At 60.4% G+C, this 21,560-nt stretch overlaps 3 protein-coding genes and 1 long non-coding RNA gene across 10 annotated transcripts; 2 read left to right on the top strand and 2 right to left on the bottom strand.

Annotated features, from left to right (window-relative positions):
• Window positions 1–24: 24 nt before the first annotated feature.
• LOC121107691 lies at window positions 25–4,733 on the top strand. The gene is made up of 2 exons (XR_005841993.2): window positions 25–1,785; window positions 3,399–4,733. It is a non-coding gene; the product is annotated as an uncharacterized LOC121107691 (long non-coding RNA).
• Window positions 342–5,102, bottom strand: GSDMA (gasdermin A). 3 transcript variants are annotated; one of them, NM_001031361.1, is given in 10 exon segments: window positions 342–627; window positions 925–998; window positions 1,191–1,341; window positions 1,519–1,673; window positions 1,936–1,983; window positions 2,266–2,359; window positions 2,443–2,608; window positions 3,053–3,263; window positions 3,375–3,639; window positions 4,979–5,102. In NM_001031361.1, coding segments are annotated over 9 exon segments (1,359 nt in total). In that variant the 5' UTR covers window positions 3,589–3,639; window positions 4,979–5,102; the 3' UTR covers window positions 342–381.
• Window positions 5,103–5,886: 784 nt separating this feature from the next.
• ORMDL3 (ORMDL sphingolipid biosynthesis regulator 3) lies at window positions 5,887–14,041 on the bottom strand. 3 transcript variants are annotated; one of them, XM_046904507.1, is made up of 5 exons: window positions 13,995–14,041; window positions 13,282–13,580; window positions 10,907–11,102; window positions 10,019–10,170; window positions 5,887–9,928 (listed from the first exon to the last, which is right to left on the bottom strand). In XM_046904507.1, the coding sequence occupies exons 2-5, from the start codon at window positions 13,344–13,346 to the stop codon at window positions 9,793–9,795; spliced, it is 549 nt and encodes a 182-aa protein (XP_046760463.1). In that variant the 5' UTR covers window positions 13,347–13,580; window positions 13,995–14,041; the 3' UTR covers window positions 5,887–9,792. The 3 variants fall into 3 exon arrangements, with proteins under 3 accessions (XP_046760463.1, XP_015155034.1, XP_040509279.1); XM_015299548.4 differs by lacking the exon at window positions 13,282–13,580; XM_040653345.2 differs by lacking the exon at window positions 13,995–14,041 and having other exon boundaries at window positions 12,855–13,371.
• On the top strand, window positions 13,484–20,935 carry LRRC3C (leucine rich repeat containing 3C). 3 transcript variants are annotated; one of them, XM_025144062.3, is made up of 2 exons: window positions 13,484–13,730; window positions 18,834–20,935. In XM_025144062.3, the coding sequence occupies exon 2, from the start codon at window positions 18,912–18,914 to the stop codon at window positions 19,686–19,688; it is 777 nt and encodes a 258-aa protein (XP_024999830.1). In that variant the 5' UTR covers window positions 13,484–13,730; window positions 18,834–18,911; the 3' UTR covers window positions 19,689–20,935. The 3 variants fall into 3 exon arrangements, with proteins under 3 accessions (XP_024999830.1, XP_040509278.1, XP_015155033.1); XM_040653344.2 differs by having other exon boundaries at window positions 13,484–14,438; XM_015299547.4 differs by having other exon boundaries at window positions 13,484–17,030.
• Window positions 20,936–21,560: the final 625 nt, after the last annotated feature.

The raw sequence follows: 21,560 nt of genomic DNA, 5'->3' as shown, positions 1-21,560 counted from the left end.
GCGGGCTCTCAGCTATTTCCGGTCGCCTCTCGGCTGCTTCCGCCGCCGTTGCGGGGCGGGTTTGCTGTCTGTGCGGCAGCCCGTGGGGGCGGGGGCTGCGGTGCTCCCATTCCCGGGGCCGCGCGTGGCACTGCGGGGGGGTGAAGGCCCGCCGGGCTGCGGGGCTCCTCCTTCCCCACGGCGCTTTCCAACAGGGACGAAAGCACTGCAGGCCCTCAGCTCCGGCCTCCGTTTGCTCCGCTGCTTTAAGCCCGCTTGGAAACGAGTGGGAAAAGCAGCACCGAGCTCTTAAAAAACCAAACGGAAGCACCTTGCCACGCTTGCGACTTGAAGAAAGAAACTTGGTGTGATTGCTTTTTAATCGTATCGGGTCGTTCCCTTTCAGTCGGCCCTCGCAGAACGACCCCCGGCGCCCACCAGGCAGTGCAGTGCATGCAGGGCTGCGTACAGAGCTGACAGCGATGGGAAGCTTTCCTCTGTGCAGACGGCAGCGCCGCTCCCCTGCAGCTCCACCCCGCTCAGCTCCAGCACCGCCGTGGTCAGCTGCTGCTGCTGCTGCTCGCTGAAGGAGGAGAGCAAACCGGCAGCAGCGCCGAGCTCTGCGCTCTGCTCCAGGATGCTCCTCACCTTTGCAACAACAGGAGAAGCAAAATCAGCGTTCTGATGATCCCCAGCTGGGAGTTGAGGCCCCACGATCTCTTCTGTCAGCTGTGGGTGTTCTGAGCTACGCACGTTTATACACCTCTCACCCTTAATGTGTTTGATTCCTGCCAGGTTTGGAGCAGTGGCTCATTTCCCTCTCCCCAGCATTACCTTGAGCTGTGATTCGCTGCCCATCCCATAATACGAACGTTGCTTTGCTTGAGCTCCCATTACCCCCACCCTCTGTTTTGAGCCAAGTGTCAATGCTGTGTTTTTTCTCACCAGTTTAAGCTGTTGGGGCACAATCTCCACTTCCAAAGACTCCAGCAATAGCAGCAGCTGATCCTCCGTTAGCTCTGCAGAATTAAAAGAGATTTGTGCCGCGAAGGCAGCGAATCACCCCGGGGTGTTTGGAGAGGTGAGAGGGGTGACCGCCCTGCATGGGGTGCCTGTGTGCCCAGCAGTCCTTTGGGCACTTCAGACTGCATGAATTGCACAGCCTCCCTATGGGATGAATGGAGGTGTTGCTCTGTGCCTGCAGCCCTTACCACTGAAGGCATCCAGAGTGTAGGAGATGGCTTCTGTGAGGCTGAGGAGATCACAGCGTGGAGAACCCTTAAGTGTGCTGAGCAGGACTTCTAAGTCTGGGCTCTGTGTTGTCAGCTCACAGTTATCGGGGTCATCGAGGACTGCTTCCATCTGTGAGAGAAAGGGGAGGAACTCTCAGGGTTTAATTGAAGGTCCTGCAAAGGGTTCTTTGCGATGCACCCACAGAACCCATCAATCTCAGCCATTCTGGGTGCTGATGTGGTGAGCTGTGCCACAGCTGTGTGTTGATAACACATAACAGTCTTTGTGCTTAGAAACTCTGCTTGCCTTCCCGCTCAGCTCCTCAAGGAGGTTCCTGTCTCTCATCACAGCTTTGATGGTCTTCAGAACGATGGCGTTCAGCTCACCAGCCAGCTGGCACAGAATGCCACACTTCTCCTTCACTTCTTCCTCCAGAGCTTCCACTTCTGTGTGTGCAAAACCTGCAAGCCAGAAAGTGACCAAATGTCCCACGTTTAAATTAGGCAGTCCTGCAGTAAGATCAGTGCCAGCCCCGTATTTAGGATCTGAAACACCTCTGTGAATGCTGTCAAGGTAAATAATGCTCAGCTCTGGGTTGGGTGGTTGTGGCTCAGGTTGTAGGCAGGGATCAGCAGCAGCCACTGCTGCTGTGGGGGTTTGGGTCTATCCTAAGAGATGCCATCATTCCCAGTGCAAAGAGAGGTATTAAAATACAGTGCTTACCATCAGATGCAAACGTTGGCTGATTATTCTCTGGAAAATGGTTAACACCTGTGATGGTATAAAGATGGGATTGCTGCTTTAGAAAACACCCAGAGCTGGATGGGTGCTGGTGTTGGTTTAGTTTGCACTGAAGGCTGCCCTGAGCATTGGGTCAGCTCTGGGTTGCCCAAACTGTGTGTTACAGCACATGCAAATTCAAACTGCTTCTGTCACATAGCTGTGTTTGCAGCTGAGCTCAGGGCAGCCACGAGGCAGAGCGCATCAGAGAACGCTTCTGCTCTGCTGCAGCGCTTCCTGGATGGAGGGGTTGGGGGTTGCTGTCTCTCTTACCCCACGCTGCGTCCCCGATGCTCAGCTGCATCGCCCTGAAGGCCAACGTGCAGCCCCTGGGGATGGTTATGCTCTGTTTGCTCCCGGTGGTGCCCTGCTCAGTGAAAAACCCGTTGGTGGGCTGAGTGATGTGCGGGGCTGGGGAGGGGGGGATCCTGAGCTGAGGAGAAGGCCAACCTTAGCAGAGAACTTGGCGTAAAGCTGAGCCATGAACTTCGCCTCCGCCTCCGTGGACTCCTCATATCTGGCCTCCTCTGAGGTCTCAATCGTTTCATGGATCACATACAAGTTCTGCCTCACCTTCCTCAGCTGCTCGATGAAGGTGTGCTTCATGTTGATTTTCCTAAAGGAGAGAAAGGATCTGCTAAATGTGCTGCATAGAATGGGAGTTACGTTGCAGCATGCAGCCTGCTGAGGGCCTGCAGCTGCATGCTTGTGCTCCTCATTGTACAGCATGTCAATACTGCAATGCAAGGGTCTGGGAGGGGAAAAAAGGCTCCAGAAACAGGCAGTAATTCCTGCTGTCCTCAGTGTGTTCCCCTTTGTCTGAGGGGCCCATGAGGAGCTGCGGATGATGTGCGTGGAGGTGTTGTGCTTCCTGAATGCAAACCTGCCAGCACTGCAGGGCTGTGCGGGGATGTTAGGTGAGGAGTGATGAAGTGTGTGTAGGTATAGCAGTGCGTGGCCTTTTGGCTTCAATCTCAGCTCTGTCTGTTGGAAAACCACTGTGTGTGTGTGATGGAGAGGCGTAACCTGGGGGTGCAGTCTGCCTTGATGTCTTCCTTACCTTTTCTCTCTCAGAGCCTCGAGTTTGGGTACCAGGATGTGCTTCTTTTCCAGCTTGACGTGCCATTGCTTGGCCGTTGAGGCAGCTCCTCCCAGCTCCACTTCTGCGCGGTCAATGGGAATGCTCAGGGTGCCATCCACTCTGTCTTTGGTGCTTCCCGTGGTGGTGAACTCCCGTGGGCCGTGGCTGTCTGTGCTGGGAAGGAGGGACTCTGCAACGATGCGCTGTGTTACTGCCAGTGTGGTTACACACACTGCGATGAGCCCTCGGTTGGCCACCGAGAGAAAGCAGGGAGGTGCAGAAGGAGAGATGTGGGCTTTACCAACGCTGTCCCTCTCCTCTGCAGGCAGCAGCACGTCGTGGAGACTGTATTCTGTCCGTCTGTACGAGGGGGACGGCTGGAATCTGGCTGTCCTCTTCCTTCGAACCAGGCAAAGGAGCCTGAAGTGGTCTTGGTCTGAGATGCTGTGGACAGGAACCAGCTCTCCTTTGGGATCCATTTGCTTTGCTACTTTCTGGGTGACTTTTTTAAACATCCTGCAGCAGCTGTAGGGATTCTCGGCCCAAGGGGAGGGGTGCAGTCGTGCCTTAGGAAAGAAGATGTGCAAAATGAGCTGGGATACGAGCAGAAGGTTACAACCAAACATCTTCCTGTTAGTTTTGGAGGATAATAACCCCCTCCCCCCAAAGAATACAACTTGCATGGGGTTACTTTCAGAGGGCACATGGAGAGGCCTTGATAGCAGCTGTGCCTTGCTAATTAACCTTAGTCAGGCTCATCCCCATTTGTTGTGCAGCTTGCAGGCCTGGGTTAGGCTGAGGGCACAGCTGGCTGTTTGTAAGGGAGCTTTGCTGTTGGAGCCCATGGCTGCTCTTCCAGCAGGCGTTTTATCTGCTGCGTATACCATCACATAGCACAGCAACCTGAGCTGGGCATGGCTATTTAACCTCTGTACCACCTGCTGGGCTCCTCAGTGCCTTAATTACCGCGTTGCTCTCACAGAGGCTTAAAGAAAATACATCTTGAGCAATTTCTTGCTGCTCTGTAGCTGTTGCTTTGCAGTGCTTCTGCATTTCCCCCACGTTGGTGCCCGGCAGAGCTCTGCTGTTTCGAAACAAAGTGTTGGGAAAACGGTTTGGTCGAAGCCTTGAAGGAAGTGAAAGTGGTGGAGGTGATGGGTTAAGGAAGGAGGGGCGCTCGGTGGGTGCCAGAATGTTCCCCAGCATTTTGGGTGTGCTTCTCATGGATCTGCACCGACCCCCCCAGACCCCAACATCCCCACTCCTCTCCCTGCATCCCTATGGGGGGAGCTGGAGATGCATCCTGCTGGCGGATCCTCGGCTCTCTATGCAGAACTCTGGTTCTGCTTATTGGCCTTTGGTTACACGTCCGTAAAAGCAGGACAAGCTTTGATTTATGAGCAGAACAGCTGGCTGTAGTTAAGGAGAAAAAGCTGCTGTGTTATCCCTTCTGTGCTCTGCTTTATCGTGTGGTGTTCACAGTGGATCCCATTGAACACCAACAGTTTGCTCCCCTCCCTCCCAAAGGAGCACTCTGTCACCTCCTGCCCAGGGAGGTGACCACATCCACAAACCCCCTCAGTTCCATTAAGGACACTCAGATCCAAAGGCAGCCGTAACCAAAGTACAGTGATTCTCATTAAAACTGACTTGAAAAGTGCTGGCACTCTTAAGAGTCGTATCTGGGTAAACTCTGTGACTTCATAGGAAGTTGAAATAAGCCTCGGTTGCTTAACTTTATGAGGAGAAAGAAAGAGAAAGGGGGAGAGGAAGGAGAGAAGGGAGAGGGAAGGTGGGGCTGTGCTCCAGCCCTGATTCAGCTAATGGGGGACTTCGGACCGTGGGAGAGAAGTGTGGGGCGGCAGAGTGGGGCAGCCCTCCCCCCATCCATGGGGCAGCTCTTACCTGGAGCCCGTGGGGGGATGCGGGGGTCTGTGCTGCAGGAGCAGGGATGGCTGCTTGCAGTGCTTGCAGTGCTTGCAGTGCCTCCTGTGTTTGCTGTGCTCGCTATGGGGGCCTCCTGCCAGCCCGGAACCGACTGCCCTATAAGGAAAGCAGCACTGATGTAACCCCAGCCCAGAGCTTTTCTCGCTGTCACTTCTGCTGTAGTGCAGTCCCAGCAGCTGTGGGCGCCTTTCCTTTGATCCCTGTGCACGCCGTTCCTATAGGACTTTGCTTCTGTTGTGGTTCTGTCCTGCAGTGGTGCTCCCCGCCTGCCAGGATGAGGAGCAGTGAGTTCTGGTTAAGGGAGCACGGTTGGGTTGAGGTTGGATTTGGTGACCTCGAAGGTCTTTTCCAAGCTGAGCAATGCTATGATTCTGAAGCTGCAGACGCAGTGCGTGGTGTGGGGGGGGGGCAGCAGTGCTGCACTGCTGGTAACCTGCACTGAGTGCTGCTTTGCTGGTGCTGTGCTGGCTGCACGGGGTTGGTGGGGAGCCTGGAGGGGGCTGAGGGGGGTCTGAGCAGTGCTGATCGATATCTGAAGGATGGGGGGGTGGGGGGTGGGCTGTGCCCGGCGGTGCCCAGCGATGGGATGAGGGCAGTGGGCACAGATTGCAGCTCAGGGCTCTCCATCCCCCCATAAGGGGACAGAGCCTGGAACAGCTGCCAGACAGGTGAGGAGGGGGAAGAGGAGCCGCTGTGGGAGGGTTGGACTGGGGGACCCCCAGAGGTCCCTGATGGCCCCTACAGCTCTGTGGTCCGTGAGGTTCCAGCAAAGCTCTGCCACATCCTCAGCCCGGTGGGGCCGCGGTCACAGCACACATCAGGGAGCAAAACGCCCACGTGAGGATCCGAGGAGCTGACCAGGAGGCTTTACAGGAATACCCACTTTATTAGTTTCTCTTAGAACGCTGTACAAAGGAGTAATAAAAATATTCACACTTTGCTTTAGAAAGTTCTCTACACGAGACTTCAGTATCCACAGCAAAAAGAAGGGCTGCAGGAAAAAACCAACCCAAACCCAAACCCTACAACTATGTACAGTGTCAGAGTTATGTCAATGTTAAAAGGAAATAACGCAACTAATTCAGCTTAAATTGACCCTAAGGAGGACACATCAACAGAAAGACTTTGCATGCTTAAAACATATGATGAGCAATGATAGGGCCATGGGAGTCCCACTAAGAAATATGAACGCATTAATAATGGTAACCCAACTGCTGTCCCCTTTTCAAGGGCCAGTACCAACTTCCTGTTAAAACACACACACACACACACAAAAACCCAATTAAAAAAGACCTCAAGATGAAGTAGCCCCAAATCTCAGGGTTTCTATTTGTTTTAAAGGCTTTTTTTTTTTCCCTGCAATGGTTTGGACTGTGAGAAATCCCACTGGGAACTGCAGGGTGGGAGCCCTGACTGGTAGAGCAGAAGCGCCTGCTTGCTTCCTGCTGTCCCCAGGGTTGGATGTGTGCATGGCTGAGGATGACCTCTCGCCAACCTCAGGTGATGCTCCTCTGAAGCTGCAGCCCCGCATTTACTGCAGGACAAAAGGAAAACCCCAAAGGATTTCAGTACCTGCTTCTCCAGTCCTTATTCTGCAGTCCCACAAAGGAGTCCCCCTTTATCCTCCAGCTGAAGTTTGCTCATCGCTGCGCACAGAGCCGGCGCGGGTTGGAGAGGAGGATCTGCCACGTGAGAGGTGCTCCAAATCCCATTTAACATCACTGACCATCGCTGATCTCCTGCACATCCCTTCTGGTAAGACCACCCTTCGTGCACTGAGCTCCCTTCCCTAAGAACTTAACAACCACAGATGGATTCAGTGCAGCTCCAGGAGGCGCAGGGATGGCGCTCTGCCTTCACACCACTGCAGCACTGACCCTTCACCGGAGGTCCCTGGGACAGCTCTGCCCCCACGGTGTGGGCAGGGGGAACCAGGCACACAGCAATGAGTGTGGTTTGCCCAGCAGAACCCAGAGCTGTTCTTTAAGGTTCCTTTCCTACTTTTCAATCTGATCCCTCCCCTTAAGATGGGATCGGAAGGGAGATACGAGATCAATAATTGGTCAAGTAGCCATTAATCTAATGAGACCACCTTATACACTGTGTTAGCAATGCAAAATCCTTCTTCAACTCTATGTTTCCCCAGTTTTAATGAATACTCTGTTTGATTGGATTCACTGCATGAGCCCGAGTTAACCCAAGATACTCCATAGCAAAACCTCCCTATGTGCCTTGTAAGGGCTGTCATCTGCCGCGTAACCCCAGTCGAGGACACCTGGCTAATTGCTGTTGTAATCACTGCAGCTAAATAAAATGGGAAAAGTTCACTACTGTAATCAAGGCTTTGCCTCACGAGGAGTTCTGGACTCTGGGCTTGAAAACCTGCCTTTTCCAGAAGTCTGTAATTCCATTCTATATTGTTTATTGATGGCCTTTATTTGAACAGAACAGAATCAGATGTCCATCGCGTCAGTTAAGGGCACAAACGATGTGTGCTCCAACCCCCAGCAGTACCACTGGGGCTGTGATGGAGCTGAGCCCCAAAACATCACAGCTGCTCTGACCTGGAATAACTCCCATATACTGGGAGATATCCCTACGGATGGGAGTCACGTTTTTAAGCCAAAGCACCCCTGGTATAACAACTACTTCTGCTGCAAACAAGCTTATATTTTCCCCCTTTATATCACACCTCAATGAGTGCTGTTTTTCCTCCTGGAGGTCTACCAGTGGGATATGGGCTCATGTGCTGTCGGGCATTCAGCCCTGGTGGGCTGCCCTGTTAGGAGCAGCTGCTGCAGCACTGTGTCCATGAGCATCGCAGGCTCTGGTGCCGTTCATTCCTTGCTAATTGCCCAAGTACTGATGAACAAAATAGTCCTATTTTGGAAAAAAAAAAAAAAAAAAGAAAGCATTTCTTTCCCAAAAGTCATTGCCCAGTAGCTTAAAGAGCACATCAGCTTTAGGGTCTGTAGTACCTTCCCTAAAGCAGCAGTCCTCGTGTCACGGTGGTTGAACCCCCCCCCGGTCAGGTACAGCAAACCTCAGCCACACTCTCACTGGAGATCAGCACTCAAACACCAACCCAGCTCTTCTACCTCCTCCAAGGCTTCCTTTTCACTTAAAACACTTCCACTGTTCAAACCTGTTAGGTAACGGCCCTATGCATCCCAGCAGGGCTCTGAGCTACAGTAACTCATTTCTCCCTTCACTGCAGCAGCCTGCTAAGTATGGGACAGAAGTAAAGCCTAATATTATGCATGGAGTACTATTAGATCTTATACAGTAAGTAGATCTTGGAGCTCCTCTATGCCCTACACTCAGACCCTCAAATAGAGCTCAGTATCCACTCTGACTCCTCAAGCTAGACTTGGCTAATTAAGAACGAACCCAGCATATTAAAAATGCCTTTACCATTGCCAGGGTGAGACAACGTAAGCACTGAGACAACAAAAAATGCAGCTTTGTGTAGGGGAAAGCAGGAGCAGAACCACGCTTCATCCAGCACACAACCTGCAAGAAAGAACCAATTGCTTTGAGCAGCAGAAAGGCATCTCAGCCAGGAAGCCTAAACCTGCAGCCCTGCTGCGTTCCAGCGGTGGTTGTAGGGGGATGAAGGCTCGAGTTTATTCCTATACAAAACCATCTGTTGTCTTTGGTGACCTCAACGCTCCTCTCCTGCTCAGGTCAGGGCGCTGCTGGTGCTGCTCCTCAGCGCCGCTCTGCTCCCTCCCCATTGCACTCATCAGCCCTGGGGATCCGTCGCCACGTGGAGACTTTCCTGCTGAGTTAATTGGAGAACTGGCACATCTCATTAACAGCTGCGTGGGCTGAGGACACCACGGGGATGGATGGAAGAGGAGAACTCAAAGCGCCGCCGTCAAGCAGCCATCCGGCTCTGGCGCGGTCTGCACCCATCAGTCTTTGGTTCCTCCCAGGCTCGTGCAGTCTCTGTGCGCCAGGCACCCCACGGGCACCCGCAGTCCATCGTTCCAATGAGCTGCTCCTCAGTCCTTCATCCCACTGCCTCGCTGCCTGCGTGCTCGGGAAGGTGAGCAGTTTGGGATGGGAAGCAAAGTTCCCCGAGCTGGAAGCAACAGCTGGGAGTTGGGACCCTGGGAGCTCTTCCCTGAACGGGATGGCTGGTTGCACACAGAGCAGTCCCACACTGCAGGTCGCTCCTTTTTGCCCGCGCTGCTTTCAGCAGAACCTCCTTTCTTTTCTCAGCGGTGTAAAAGATTTCGGAATAAAACCCCATCGCTCCGCTCCCCTCCCCTCTCTTCCTCTGCCCAAGAAATGCAACTAAAACCTGAAACCATCGGATGTTGGGAGGGTTTGGTGGCCTCCCTTTCCATTTCCCCGCGTGTCGCTTTAAAGCACCGAAGCTTCAGAAAGGGAAATACTGTTAAAGTGCATTTACCACAGCAATAGTACCAGCACTCAGAGCTCTTCCCCTCACCCCTGTTCTCGTGTGTCTGGGATAGAAGAAAACCTTCCCACGATTCATCCTCTTTGTACCTCGGAGTCTCGGTGCGTCCGCATCTATTTCTGATGCTGGAATAAAAAGAAGTCCAGCATCCCGCTCCTCACTAAACTCTACTCTGGAGCTTCTTTAGATTTATTGGGCATGAGGATCCAGCATGCGGTGTATGTCTATTGGGTACTGCATTTAAACAGCTGCTGTGAAACTATCCCAGTGTGTGTGGGCAGGGGGGAATGGGAGCGGGGAGGACGAACCTCCCCGAGCTCCGCTGCTCCTCCATCTGCAGCCTTCAGTACTTGTTGATCCCAAAGATCCGGACTCCGTGGAACTGAGGCAGTTTGGGGATCAGGACGCTCATCAGGGAGATGGTGTTGATGACGAAGTGTATCCGGTCGTATTTGGTGTAAAAGCTGGTTAGAAAATACCTGCAGAGACGGGGGGACAAAAGAGAGACGGTGAACGACGGCGCTCCGTGCGCTTTGCTTCCCTTTGCTTCGCCCCCCCGTGGCACTCACAGCACGATGGGCATGATGGTCAGGAACTTGCGGGATGCCGTGAACTGCACGCCGTAATCCATCTGCTCCCAGTGCGTGAGCAGCCGTGCCTTGCCCTGGTCCGGCGTCTCAAAAGGGGTTCCTTTCACGGTGTGGAGGAAGATGTACATGCTCTGCAGGGAACACAAACGCAGCGTGAGATGTGTGTGGTGCTCCGGACCCCCCCAGCAATGGCTCAGCCTGAGGCAGAGGGGCGCAGCAGTGAGGGGCTGTGCAGGAGGCTTGCAGCAGCTCTTTGCTCCGCTAGAGGGATGCATCACCAGCACTGCGAACCCGAAGCAGCCATGGGGGGAAGGCTGCAAGCTGGGCCAGCTCTGCCTTGGCTGCTATGAGCAACGCCTCTCCCTCGGCTGTAAGGAAAGGGAGCTGTGAGATTACAGCACTTGGATCTCTGGGGTCAGATCAGCACGGACTGACTGCACTGTGCAACAGCAGTGCTAAGTGCTGCCTAAAATAAGTGCTGCTGGAGCCGCGGGCAGAAAGGATCCGTTACTGCCTTACAGATAAGCAGTGAGATTTTGGCTCGGCTGTGTCATTTACACACAGCCCTCACTGCCCTCAGCTCCCCTCCGTTCCCAGGACCAAAGTTTGAGCTGGCAGAGGAGAGCAGGGCAAGGAGCTGGGCGAAATGCAGGCGGCCGTGCTGCGCTCAGCCCCCAGCAGCTGCAGCTCTGGGTTTATCTGCTGGGGTATTTATGTACTCTTACATCAGTACAGATGGGGATAACACGAGCGATCCCAAGGATGCATTCACCACTGGATGCTCTCAGGCCGAGACGTTAACATAAAGGATACAAAACTGGCCGTAGCTCCGAAGCATTTTGCCCCTTTGACCTGGGGGTGCCTTACCATGTTGTGAATGATGTTGGTAAGGGTCCAAACCACGGGGACACTGAAGAAGGGGATGCTGAGGAGCACGACGTGCAGCAGGCCGATGCCAAGGATGTAGGACAGCCAGATGCCCCGGCTGTTCATCACGCGGGTGTTGGGGTTCACCTCGCTGTGTGCCGTCCCCACGTTCATGGTGGCTCTTGTTTTCCCCCCTCTGAAACAAAACCAAAGGCAGGTCGGTGCTCAGCTCGCTGCTTTCATCCCCGTTTCTCAGCTAAGCTTACTGGGAAGCTGAGAGCTGTCAGGGATTACAGGAAAGAACACAACTCAGAAGCACTGTAACGCAGAATATCTTCACACAGAGACCAGGGAAGGTCTTGCATAAAACACTCAGCCTGTTTCCCAAGGAAATAACACAGCCTGTCCCTTGCACAGCGGACCCCAAAGCAATGACTTTTCCCTTTGGCCTCGTGCTTTTGCTGCTTTGGTTTCCACAGCTGAAAACCAAACCAAGCTGCTGTTCCGTCCGGCTCTCGGTCTCAGGAGGCGAGCCCAGGCCAGATCTGACATTATGCTCTGGATGCTGCTGCCAGCTCCTCCGAGTTCCCTTTCTGAGTGCTGGGCCTGGCTTGTTTCAGCAGCTGCTGTGCTCTGAGCCTGCCTGGTGCTCACTCACACAGCGTGTGTGCAGCTCTGGGACGCTCAGCGGTGCGCTGATGGATGCTCCCATACCTCTGCTGCCACTCAGGGAGCTTTGGGTCTGGAAAAGGTTTTTGTTTAGCAGAAAAGAGCCTCCAGATCTGCAGCTTGCTGGGTCGGTGGCTGTCAGCTCTGGGGTATTGTGGACCAAGCAGCCTGGTGTGGGGGCAGCACTGGAGCTGGAGGTCAGTGCTGGGAGAGCAGCTCCATCCTCAGCGTGGCACAGCCCCTAATGGCCCTCAGAGGGAAATCTGGGGGTTGTGCCGAAGTACAACGGGAGCTGAAGATGTCACACGACGGGGGGAAAGAAGGAAAAAAGAAAGGGAAGGAAGAAAAGCAACTACGGCTGTGGAATGCGTAAACAGGAGAGCTGCTTGCCAGACAGGAGCAATAATCCGCCCAGATATTGGTGAGGCCTCAGCTGGAGTGCTGTCCAGTTCTGGGAGGAGCTGGAGGGAGTCCAGGGCAGAGCTGTGAGAATGAGCAGAGGTGTAGGAAAAACACGACCTGCAAGGCCATGCTGGAGGAAATGGGTTTGTTTAGTCTAAGAGGACACTCAGAAAGGAGGTGATGAATGGACCCCAAACGCTTAAAGGACCTCTGCAGAGAGAATGGGGACCGAACGCGTGGCGGAGTGAGGCGCCCAACGGAGGTTCAGAGCAGCGCAGTCACACAGAAAGCTGATGTGGGATAAAGTGCAGTTTCTGTCTGGGATCAACCACGGCTCTAATGGCACTAAAAACCAGCGAGCAACTGCTGTCTGCCAAGCAGGGCAGCTGCGCATTGCAGCGGGGTGGCAAAGGGCGAAGCTCAGGAGCTGAGTGAAGCAATTCTCCTCTGCCTCAGTTTCCTCACTTGTCACAGCCATTGGGGCGCTGCAGCTCTCACTGATGCAGCACAGGAGGTTAATTTGTTCCTGCAAAGGGAGCAGTGGGGAGGTCAAGCGTTAGGCCGTGTGATAACAGCGCCTGCTTGTCCAACTCGGCCTTCCCCACCTTAGAAAACCTTTCCTTTGTGAGTCTTCCTTCAACTTCTGGACTGTGTTTGCAGCCCTGGCCCGAGCTCTTTGCTCACTTCAGATTGCACACACGTTATTGCAAAAGCCTGGCTGAGAGCAAGCTCCCAAACCCAGCTCCCAAGCAAACCCAGCTCCCAAGCAAACCCAGCTCCCAACCAAACCCAGCTCCCAAGCAAACCCAGCTCCCAACCAAACCCAGCTCCCTGCCCCCAGCCCAGACCCCTTCTGTTTGCTCTCTGATTTGTTCACCTGCAGAACAAACCCCAAAGCAACCCACAGGAGCGGGAGGACCTCCTGTCCCACTGCCCTGAGCTGTGCGTTCCCAGCCGTGCGCCGTTGGGTCCCGGCAGGGTGACGTTTCCCCAGGCTGAGGGTGAAGGTCAGCGCTGCGCTGACGTCCGAGGAGGGGAGAAGTGCTGAGCAGAGCTGGATGTGAGCAGAGCGCTGCGATGGGGGATTGGGCCCCCCCTCACTGCCCAGACCGCCACACGCGCTGGGTCGCACTGCTGCTCTACTGGCAGAGGCAGCCCCAGCCCTGAGCCTCGCAGCGATGCCCTGCAGGGCTGTTTCACCCCTCCGTGCTGCTGAGGCGCAACCGACGCTTCACTCTCACGTTGTTGTCTATGAGCTGCTGCACGACCCCCAGCCCCCGCGCAGCAGCCCGTGCGTTGCTCACCTCCCGCTTCGCTCCCGGAGGAGCGTCCCCACCGCCCGCTGCGTTCCGCCACCCAACGAACGCATCACCCCGGTTGCTGTGCTGGCCCTCTGCCCGGCGGCTCCCGCACGGGGCTTTATCGGAGGGCCGCAGAGGTGGGGAGGGCAGCGGGTGCTTATCTCGGTCGATCTGCGCGTTCCCAGCACGCAGGAGATTACGATCCGACGGACGGAGCCGCGGCGGAGCCGAGATCCCTATCTCTGGCAGCAGCGCAGCAGCAATCCCCGTCTCCCGGGCGAACGGATATTTTAAGCCCTTCTCTGCAAGATGGCAACGCCGCGTGAAGCGGAGGATCGAATGCCTCGGAGCGGCAGCAAACGCGGGAGGGGTCGGACGGCGGCGGGGTACGGCCGTGGGCTGCGCTGCGCTCCACGGGGAGGGAAACTCCGCACACAAAGGAAGCGCTACAAGTGAGAGCTCCGGGGCTCGCGTGGACGCGGGCGGTGCGTCCCGGAGCAGCAGACAAAGCCCTGGCCCCGTCCCAACAGCGGCACGGCACGGCACGGCACGGCACGGGGAGGGCCCTCCGCCCCGCAGCGCTCACCGAGCCCCGCTGCCGCCGCTCGGCCGCTCTGCTCGGCCCCCCCCGACTCCCATCCCCGCCGGCCCCGCAGCGCGGAGCTCCACCGCGTGCCCCGCACAGCCGGCCGGCCCCGCACCCGGCCCGCACTCACCGCCCGGCCCGGCTCCTCCAGCCCCGGCTCGGCCCGGGATCTCCGCCGCGCTCCCGGCGGACACCTCGGCACGGCCCGCCCCGCCGCCCGGCACCACGGGAGCTGTAGTGCGGCAGCGCCGTGCGGGGGGGCGGTGCGGGAGCGGAGCTGTGCGGGGCAGCGCCGCGCGGCGACGGCGCGGCGGAGCGGCTGAGGGACCTTTCCGCCCTTCTGCCCTTCGGGGTCGGCGCTGTGCGCTGTGCGGTGCTCCGGTGTCGGCTGATGGGTCCCCACCGCTTCGCTTTCGGCCGTAACGAACGCCCCGCGGTCGGTAAAGCGCCCCGCGACGTCCGGGTGTTTCTGCAGCGTGCGTCGTGTGGGAAGTAAAGTTAATGTGTGGTGTGGCCGGAGAAGAAAGTGCTGCAGAGTTCTGCTGAGCAGCTCGGCACGCATCTGCTGAATGTGGTGCGTTGTGCACCTGCTTGCTGGCCGGCTTTAGCTATCGGGATTTATTGGGATGTTGGTTGGGAATATCGGGATAATGGCTTTCGCTCCTGGGATTTCAGGTCCCCTGCAGAACTGTTTCGTGCTCTGAGGGAGGCGGTCATCTCAGCGCCTGCAGCCCCGCAGTCGGCGGCGCTGAGCTCTGTGCTCAGTGACCCCCAGCCCTGCAGCTCCGTGCACGCACTGCACCACACGTGGCGGAGGGCCGGGGGGCTGTGGGTGCAGTGCTGCAGTGCTGGGTGCCATCTGTCCCGGCCTTTGTCAGTGCAGCCATCGCTGCTCACCACGTGCATCCCTGGTGTGCAGCCATCTGTGCAGGCTTTGTGCACGCTGAGCTCCTGCTGGGGAGCAGCAGAGGGTGCAGCACGGCTGAGCTGCTCGGTGGGGCGTTGTTTGGGCAGCCTTGGGGTTGCTCGGTGCTGAAGGCCCCCCCAGCTGACCCCGGTGCTGAGCTCCTCGTGCGTGCCCTCGTGGGCCAGAGGATGGATCCGATGCAGCGCTGCTGCTGGGTGGGACCGGGGCAGCCTGAGCATCACACACCACATTGTGCTGCTGGCTGAGCACGGCTCTGCCTTCCCACAGCCAGAGCTTCCCCTGCCAGCTGCTCCTGGAGGGCCTCGGGCACGGGGGGACCTGGAAAACCCACCCGCAGCCTCTCGGTGCTGCAGGGATGCTGTAGCGGAGGCGGGATCCCGCGGGAGCAGCCCTGCTTTGCAGGGGATCCACGCGCACGGCAGCTCTATTTTTATCCCCTCTCCTGCCTGACTGAGCAGCTCCCTCTGCGCGGTGACATCTAATTTAGCAGCTTCCCCACACCCCGCTGACTCTGCACGTGAGGGGGAAGCACAATGCGGCGGCTATTTTTAAACGCCCATAAATATTAATCCCGCTTGGTGATGCAGCAGCAGCCTCTCTCACTGATGGTGGGAGTGCTGGGGGGGGGGGGGTACCCACTCCCTGGGCTCCCCAGCCCGCATTCACCCCCACGGGGAACCCCGGTGTTTGGAGGTGTGGTGGTCCTCGGGGGGGATTCGGGCCCCCATCCACAGCCCAGGCTGATGCTTGGAGCGGTCCCTGTGTGGTGGGGCCCACACTCCCCTTCTGTTTGCCGGCCCCCCTGCCGGCTCGATGCCGGCTCTGTGTAGAGCCGTGGTGGCAGGGAGGAGCTGGTGCTGGCTGATTTTAGCCAGCCGTGCCGCTGCAGCAGTGGGAAAGGGTCTGCACAGGGCTGTGCTGCACTGCAGCCTCGAGTTTTTGGGCTCTCCGTGATGGGGGAAGGCTGGAGACCTGGTGGCGTTGCTGCTGGGGAGGCTGGGGCTCCTCCAGCCAAGCAGGGAGACATGAATGCGCTCAGGCCCTGGGGGCAGCCAGTGGTTCCCCAGCACAGCCTGGGGCTCTGCTCCAGCCGCAGCCCCAGCGGTGGGGACCCCAATCTCCCTCCTGCCGTTGCCGGATGGGCGCTGACCCACACGGTGTGTGCCGACCTCCTCGCCCGCAGCCCCGCGCTGGTGGCACCGCACCGGGCCTGGCTCCAGCCGTGCTGCGCTCGGGGCGGCTGCCGTCAGGTTGTGTTGTGCTAATGGGGCCGAGACGCAGGCCAGGCGCCTCGTAAACCGTTTATCCTCCCCGGGCAGCGGGAGAGCGTCAGCGCACGGACTCTCCAAGGAGAACGGCGGATGGGGCGCGGGCGGCCACCGGCGTCCTTGTAGGCAGCGCGGCAAGGGCACGGCCCTCGGCCCCACGTCCCCGGCGCCCGGTGTCCCGTAGGGCGTCCCGTAGGGGCGACCCCCGGTGCCAGCTGCCTGCTGGGAGCGACCCCAGCCCGGAGCACCGGAGCCCGGTAACGGCGGCCGCTCTCCATGGTCCTGAGCCGGCCCCGGTGCCGGTCCCCTCGCGGCCCATCGAGCCCCGGGCAGAGCGGCTCGCGGCAGGGCTGGGGGCCGCGCCGGTACCCGCAGGGCTCCGCCCGCCTCGCTGCCCGCCGCGGCTCGGGTTTCCCCGAGTAAGCGATGCCGGTGCCGACGGGAGGCGGCGGGCGGGAGGGGGTCACGCTCCGTGGCGGAGGGGGGAGAACCGGGAGCGAATCCCCCCTCTCTGGGGCGGTAGGGAGCGGGGGCAGCACTGGGCTGCGGGGAGAGGCGGGAGAGCAGAGCCCGGCTCCGGGCAGCGCCCTCCAGCGCCGTTCCCACACGGGGTCCCGGGGATCCCGGAGGCTCCGCTGGTTGTGGCCGCCCCGAGCCCCGAGTCTGGGGGGTCCCGGACGCTCCCGGCGGGGTTCTCCCCGCGTCCCCCACGAAGGAGTCCCGCGGCTCAGCCTCGACCCGAACCGGGCGTGGAGAGGAGCCGGGGGCGAGGCGGGGGTGCCAGGAGCCGTGCAGCCCCCCCGGCGGGGCGGGCCGGGGGCGGGGAGCCCCGGGGAGGCCCGGCCGGTGGAGCCCGCCCACCGGCCCCGCCGCCGCCGCCGCCGGCTCCGGGCCCGCCGCGCTGCGCGGGGCGCGGCCGCTCCGGCCCGGGGCGCGGGGCCGCTCCGTCGCCGCGGGGTGCGCACGGCAGGTGAGTCCGCACCGGGACCCCGCACCCCGGTGCTCCCCGGTACTCTCCGGCTTCGGGAGGGGCAGGGCGGGAGGCGGCGGGCGGGGTCGGGAGGGGGGGGGTCCCCGGCAGCGCCTCTGCGAGCCTCCCCCGGGGAATTACCGGGGCTTCCCTCGCCCGCAACGCCCCCGGTGCGGAGCGCAGCCGGAGCTGGAGCGGGGCCGGGGGGAACCCCGGGCATCCCCGGCTGCTCTGGGCGCACGGCGGCTCCCGGTGCTCTCACAGCCCCGACGCGGGCAGCCCCGACCCCTCCGCTGCCGTCCCCGGGATCCCCGCGGTTGGGCAGGAGCTGCCCTCGGTGCCGTGCGTGGCGCGGAGTGCCGCGGCAGGAGCCCCCCGACCCCCCCCCCGTGGGGTCCTCGAGAGCCGCATCCCGCCCGCGGGGGTTCCCCATCGCCCGCCTCCTGCGGACCGGGCTCCCCCTTCCCGGATCACCGATCCCGGCTCATTTGGATCCGTTTCAGCCGTTCCCAGCCCCGGGCTCAACCCTCGGCTTACTTCTGGCAGCCCTGGGGGGACGGTTCCCCGTCCGTGCGTGTGGAGCTGGCGGTGCCGGTGCCCTCCGGCTGCTCTGAGCTCCGCTCCCTGCGCGGGGCCGCCCGCAGTGGGGTTCTCGGGGTCGGCTCCGTGCGGGCGCGACCTTGGGGCGTCTTGGTGCAGCTGCACCGAGTTACGGCACCGAGCGGCGGGCAGAGAGAGCTGTGTCCGTGCCCCATCCCAGCCCTGGCAGCCTCCCACCACAGCCCCAACAGCCCCCGGGATGGCTCTGCGGGGGACCCCGGCCCCAAAGAGCCGCTTCCACAGGTGGGGAGAAGGACGTGGGACAACTGCACCCCGGGCTGCCTGTGCCGGGCAGCACTGTGCAGGGCTGTCACAGTAAAGCGCTGCTGCCGGGCTGTCCTTTCATGCCACCGTCACCAACTGTAGGATGCTCACAGGGTTCTCGCATCCCACCTTGATCGTGTTGAGGCCCCTCGGTGTGGTGGGACCCGTGGAGGGGAAAGCTGAGCAGCTCATGCCCTCGGACGTGGCCTTATCTGCTGCCACCACCCTGGGAACTCGCTGAGCGCTCAGCTCCTGTGAATTTCCTTTTTCTGTTTTTTGTTTCTTTCCTGCTGACGTTTTTCCCCTCCGGAATAAAGGGCTGGATGGGGACCATGGTTACAGGGTGGTGTGGGCAGTCGGCCCTGGGCCCGGTGTGGCACCGTGCGGGGGACAGCACAGCCACCCGCCTGCGCCGGCGCCCTCGAATCAAACACCCCATAGCACGTGCCCACATCCGCCCTGGCAGCGCTGGGAAGCGGAGCCCCCGAGCCAGCAGCCAGCATCCAGCATCCAGCATCCAGCAGCCAGCAGCCAGCAGCCAGCCTCCGTCGGCCCCGCGCTGCTGGGGAACCTGCTGGCTGCCGGCTCTCCCCTGGGCCCCGCCTGCAGCTCGCCCGGAGCTCTGCAGGATGCGCTGGCTTCAGGCGGCTCGCACTGCCGGTGACCTTGGCGGGGATCTCACCCCCGCCTCCGGCTCAGCCCGAGCCGTGGCCGTTTGTTACAGCCCAGCTGCTGCACAGGAGACGTGCGGTGGCTCAGCCCCTCGGGAACTAATCCCGCTGCGCAGGAGCCCCGTGCGCTGCCGCTGGTGGCGGGGGGACCGGCGAGCCGCGCCGCCTGCCCCGTCCCCGTCCCCGTCCCGCGGCTGGGAGCAGCGGGTGGGCGCAGCGCCTCCGGGCACCTCAGCCTGACGCTGTCCCTTTGGTGTCCCCGTCCCAGATGCGCCTCCTTCAGCCCACGGCACCGCGGGTGAGAGCTGAGGGGCCGGTGGCTGCGTGACGGAGCTGGCACAGCACCATGGCAGCGGCACAGCCCTCCGTCCTGCGCCCCACGGCCATGTGGCTGCTGGTGCAGGGCGTCCTGCTGGCATCCTGCCTGCGCGCCGCCGCCTTCCCCAGGGGCTGCTACCCCTCGGAGGAGGAGGGGCTGAAGACCTTCCGCTGCAGCAACGCGCGGCTGACCGAGGTCCCCAAAGACATCCCCAACGACACCAACAAGCTCTACCTGGACTCCAACCGCATCCCCTTCCTGCCCCGCGATGCCTTCCGGGACCTGCCGCTGCTGCTGGAGCTGGACCTGTCCCACAACGCCATCGCCGCCGTCGAGAGCGGGGCGTTCCGCGGGCTGGCCGACCACCTGCGCTCCCTGGACCTGTCCTCCAACAGGCTGGTGTCGCTCAGCAAGGACGTCCTCAGCAACGTGAAGGCCAAGGTGAACCTCTCCAACAACCCCTGGCTGTGTGACTGCCGGCTGCAGGAGCTGATCCGCGCCGTGGACCTGGCGGCCGGCTCCTCCACCGGCATCGTCTGCGGCTCCGCGTCGCAGGAGGAGCACGTGGGCAAAGCCTTCCTGCAGGTGATCGCCGACACGGACTTCTGCAACGTGTACAAGAAGACGACGGACATTGCCATGCTGGTCACCATGTTCGGCTGGTTCGCCATGGTGATCTCCTACCTGGTGTATTACGTGCGGCAGAACCAGGAGGACGCGCGGCGGCACCTGGAGTACCTCAAATCGCTGCCCAGCAAGCAGCGGCACTCGGAGGAGTCGTCCACCATCAGCACTGTGGTGTGAGCGGGGCTGGGGGCGGTGGGACGTCGTCGTGGCATTCCTGGGGAGCGGTGTCCGACGGGGGCAGCGCGGGGACACGGCCATGGTGGGGAGTGATGGTCGGTTCTCGGTTGTTGGTCGCTGGCAACGGGCACAGAGAGAGCGGGGAGAAATGAGTGCGCCCCCAGCACGTGGCACCGCTCCGGACGGTGGGACTCGATATGAAACTGATTTCCTTCGCAGCCATCCCCGGGGCGTTAACGACGTTGGGTGTTTTAACCCCTCCGGTTTACCCTCTGCTGCCCTGGGGATGTTCCTGGAGCTGCGGGGTGGTGGGGGGTGCGGGCTGTGGGCTGCAGCCCAATGGGATGGATGGACGGGGGTGGGGGGATGTGGCGGTGGGGAATGGCCCCAGCTCCCATCTGCTGAGCTGGAGCTGCCGCCCCATCGCTGCCCTCAGCCGGAGATGGGCACCGGGGGTGAAATGGGGACCTCCCCCTCTGAGTGTTACGGTGAAAATGGGATCAGAGCCCCCGGGCTGCGCCCTGTGCTGAGGGCGGTGGGTGCTGATGGGGCTCTGAGGACACACGGGGTCGGTGCTTTGGGTCGGTGCACCCCACTGCGGCTCCGCTCTCTCTCAAGGACTCACGGCTGCGACCGCTCACTGTGACAGCGCTGGGATGGGGCCGAGGCGGCCGCTCCTCCGCTTCCTCCCACTCCCTGCGCCGCTGCCAGGAGCCCAAACGTCCCCTCGGCCCCACATGTCCCTTTTTGACACTCTCCGTTGGGCTCCTGGGGTCGGCATCAGGGATGGGGCGCGCAGGGTCCACACGGAGCCTTGGGGTGAGGGCAGCCCACGCCTGCCCGTCCGGCTCCTGTCTCTGGTTTTGTCCTTTTTTAAACCAACTGAAGCTCAACTGCCTTAACTCACCGAGAGCACCAACCAAAGCTGCTCCAACACCTCCGGCAGCGCCCGCCCCACACATCTGGGGCCGGCAGGGCTCGGGCCCCCTCCATCCCTCCAGCGCCCGGTGCCGATGGATGGGGCTGTGGGGAGCGGTGCCCGCGCCCTCCACAAGTGCCTACACCCCCAGCACAGCCCCAACGCACAAACGCCCTCGGCCCGACCCTCTGCCCCCTCCCCGTGGTGGAGCACAGGGCTGCAGGGAACCGGACCGAGCCCCCGGGGCACCATCTCCCGAGGAGTGTTTTGTTTAAGGGACCTTTTATGTTCTTACTTTATATGACAATAAATTGGCTTTTACTTTGGAGACGGTGGTGGTCGCACCTCACACCAGTGCTGCTTGTATTGGGGACCCCAATGACCCCCCTGGCCACGAGGAGGGGATGAGGGTGCCCGCATCTCTGTCACGCCTGCGGGGCTCTGCTGCTGCGTGGGGCTCTCAGAAACAGGACACCGCAGGTAACCCTACCTTGGCACGGAATTAATGAGCCCTGGCGGCTCAGGTCACCGCACCGTGCCCCGTCCTCGTGGCTGCTGCACCGCTCTCTGCCCGCCCGGCCCCATCAGAGCAGAGCAGGGCCGTGGAGCGGCTCAGGGGTGAGGGATGAGCCGTCCCCGTTCTCCCTGTGAGGCCCCCAGCACTGTGCCGAGGAGGGGCACCAGGAGGTGTGCAGTCACAGACCTAACGCAGAGCGACAGCTCCCAACCTCACCCATCCCCTCACCCGGCTGCCCCCAAACCCGAGCAGATGGCGGCCGCCCCACGAGCAGCTTGCAGCCCCCCTCCTCCTGCTCCTGCTCCTGCTGGTGCCCCCCGGGGGGCTGCGTAGCACCGGGCTGCCCGCTGGGGGGGGGTCCCTGGCGCCTGACCTTGCGGTGCTGCCCCCTGGAGCGTCCCCCAGCCCCCATCCCAATGCCCCCACCTCGCTCCTG

The sequence above is a fragment of the Gallus gallus genome, chromosome 27 (genome assembly GCF_016699485.2).
Source record: "Gallus gallus isolate bGalGal1 chromosome 27, bGalGal1.mat.broiler.GRCg7b, whole genome shotgun sequence".
Taxonomy (NCBI): domain Eukaryota; kingdom Metazoa; phylum Chordata; class Aves; order Galliformes; family Phasianidae; genus Gallus; species Gallus gallus.
Note: the sequence above shows the minus strand (reverse complement) of the source record. Positions and strands in the feature narration are given on the sequence as shown.

Bases quoted from the DNA above. Each gene is read 5' to 3' on its own strand.
- GSDMA (XM_015299512.4), bottom strand. From the start codon at position 3,756: ATGCAAGTTGTATTCTTTGGGGGGAGGGGGTTATTATCCTCCAAAACT. The intron at 1,342-1,518 runs GCAAGCAGAGTT...TTTCTCTCACAG, and splicing joins TTGAGGAGCTGAGCGGGAAG to ATGGAAGCAGTCCTCGATGA. The intron at 628-924 runs GTGAGAAAAAAC...GTTGTTGCAAAG, and splicing joins TGCCCCAACAGCTTAAACTG to GTGAGGAGCATCCTGGAGCA.
- ORMDL3 (XM_046904507.1), bottom strand. From the start codon at position 13,346: ATGCGTTCGTTGGGTGGCGGAACGCAGCGGGCGGTGGGGACGCTCCTC. The intron at 10,171-10,906 runs GTAAGGCACCCC...TGTTCCCTGCAG, and splicing joins CCAACATCATTCACAACATG to AGCATGTACATCTTCCTCCA. The intron at 9,929-10,018 runs GTGAGTGCCACG...CCGTCTCTGCAG, and splicing joins ACCATCATGCCCATCGTGCT to GTATTTTCTAACCAGCTTTT.
- LRRC3C (XM_025144062.3), top strand. From the start codon at position 18,912: ATGGCAGCGGCACAGCCCTCCGTCCTGCGCCCCACGGCCATGTGGCTG.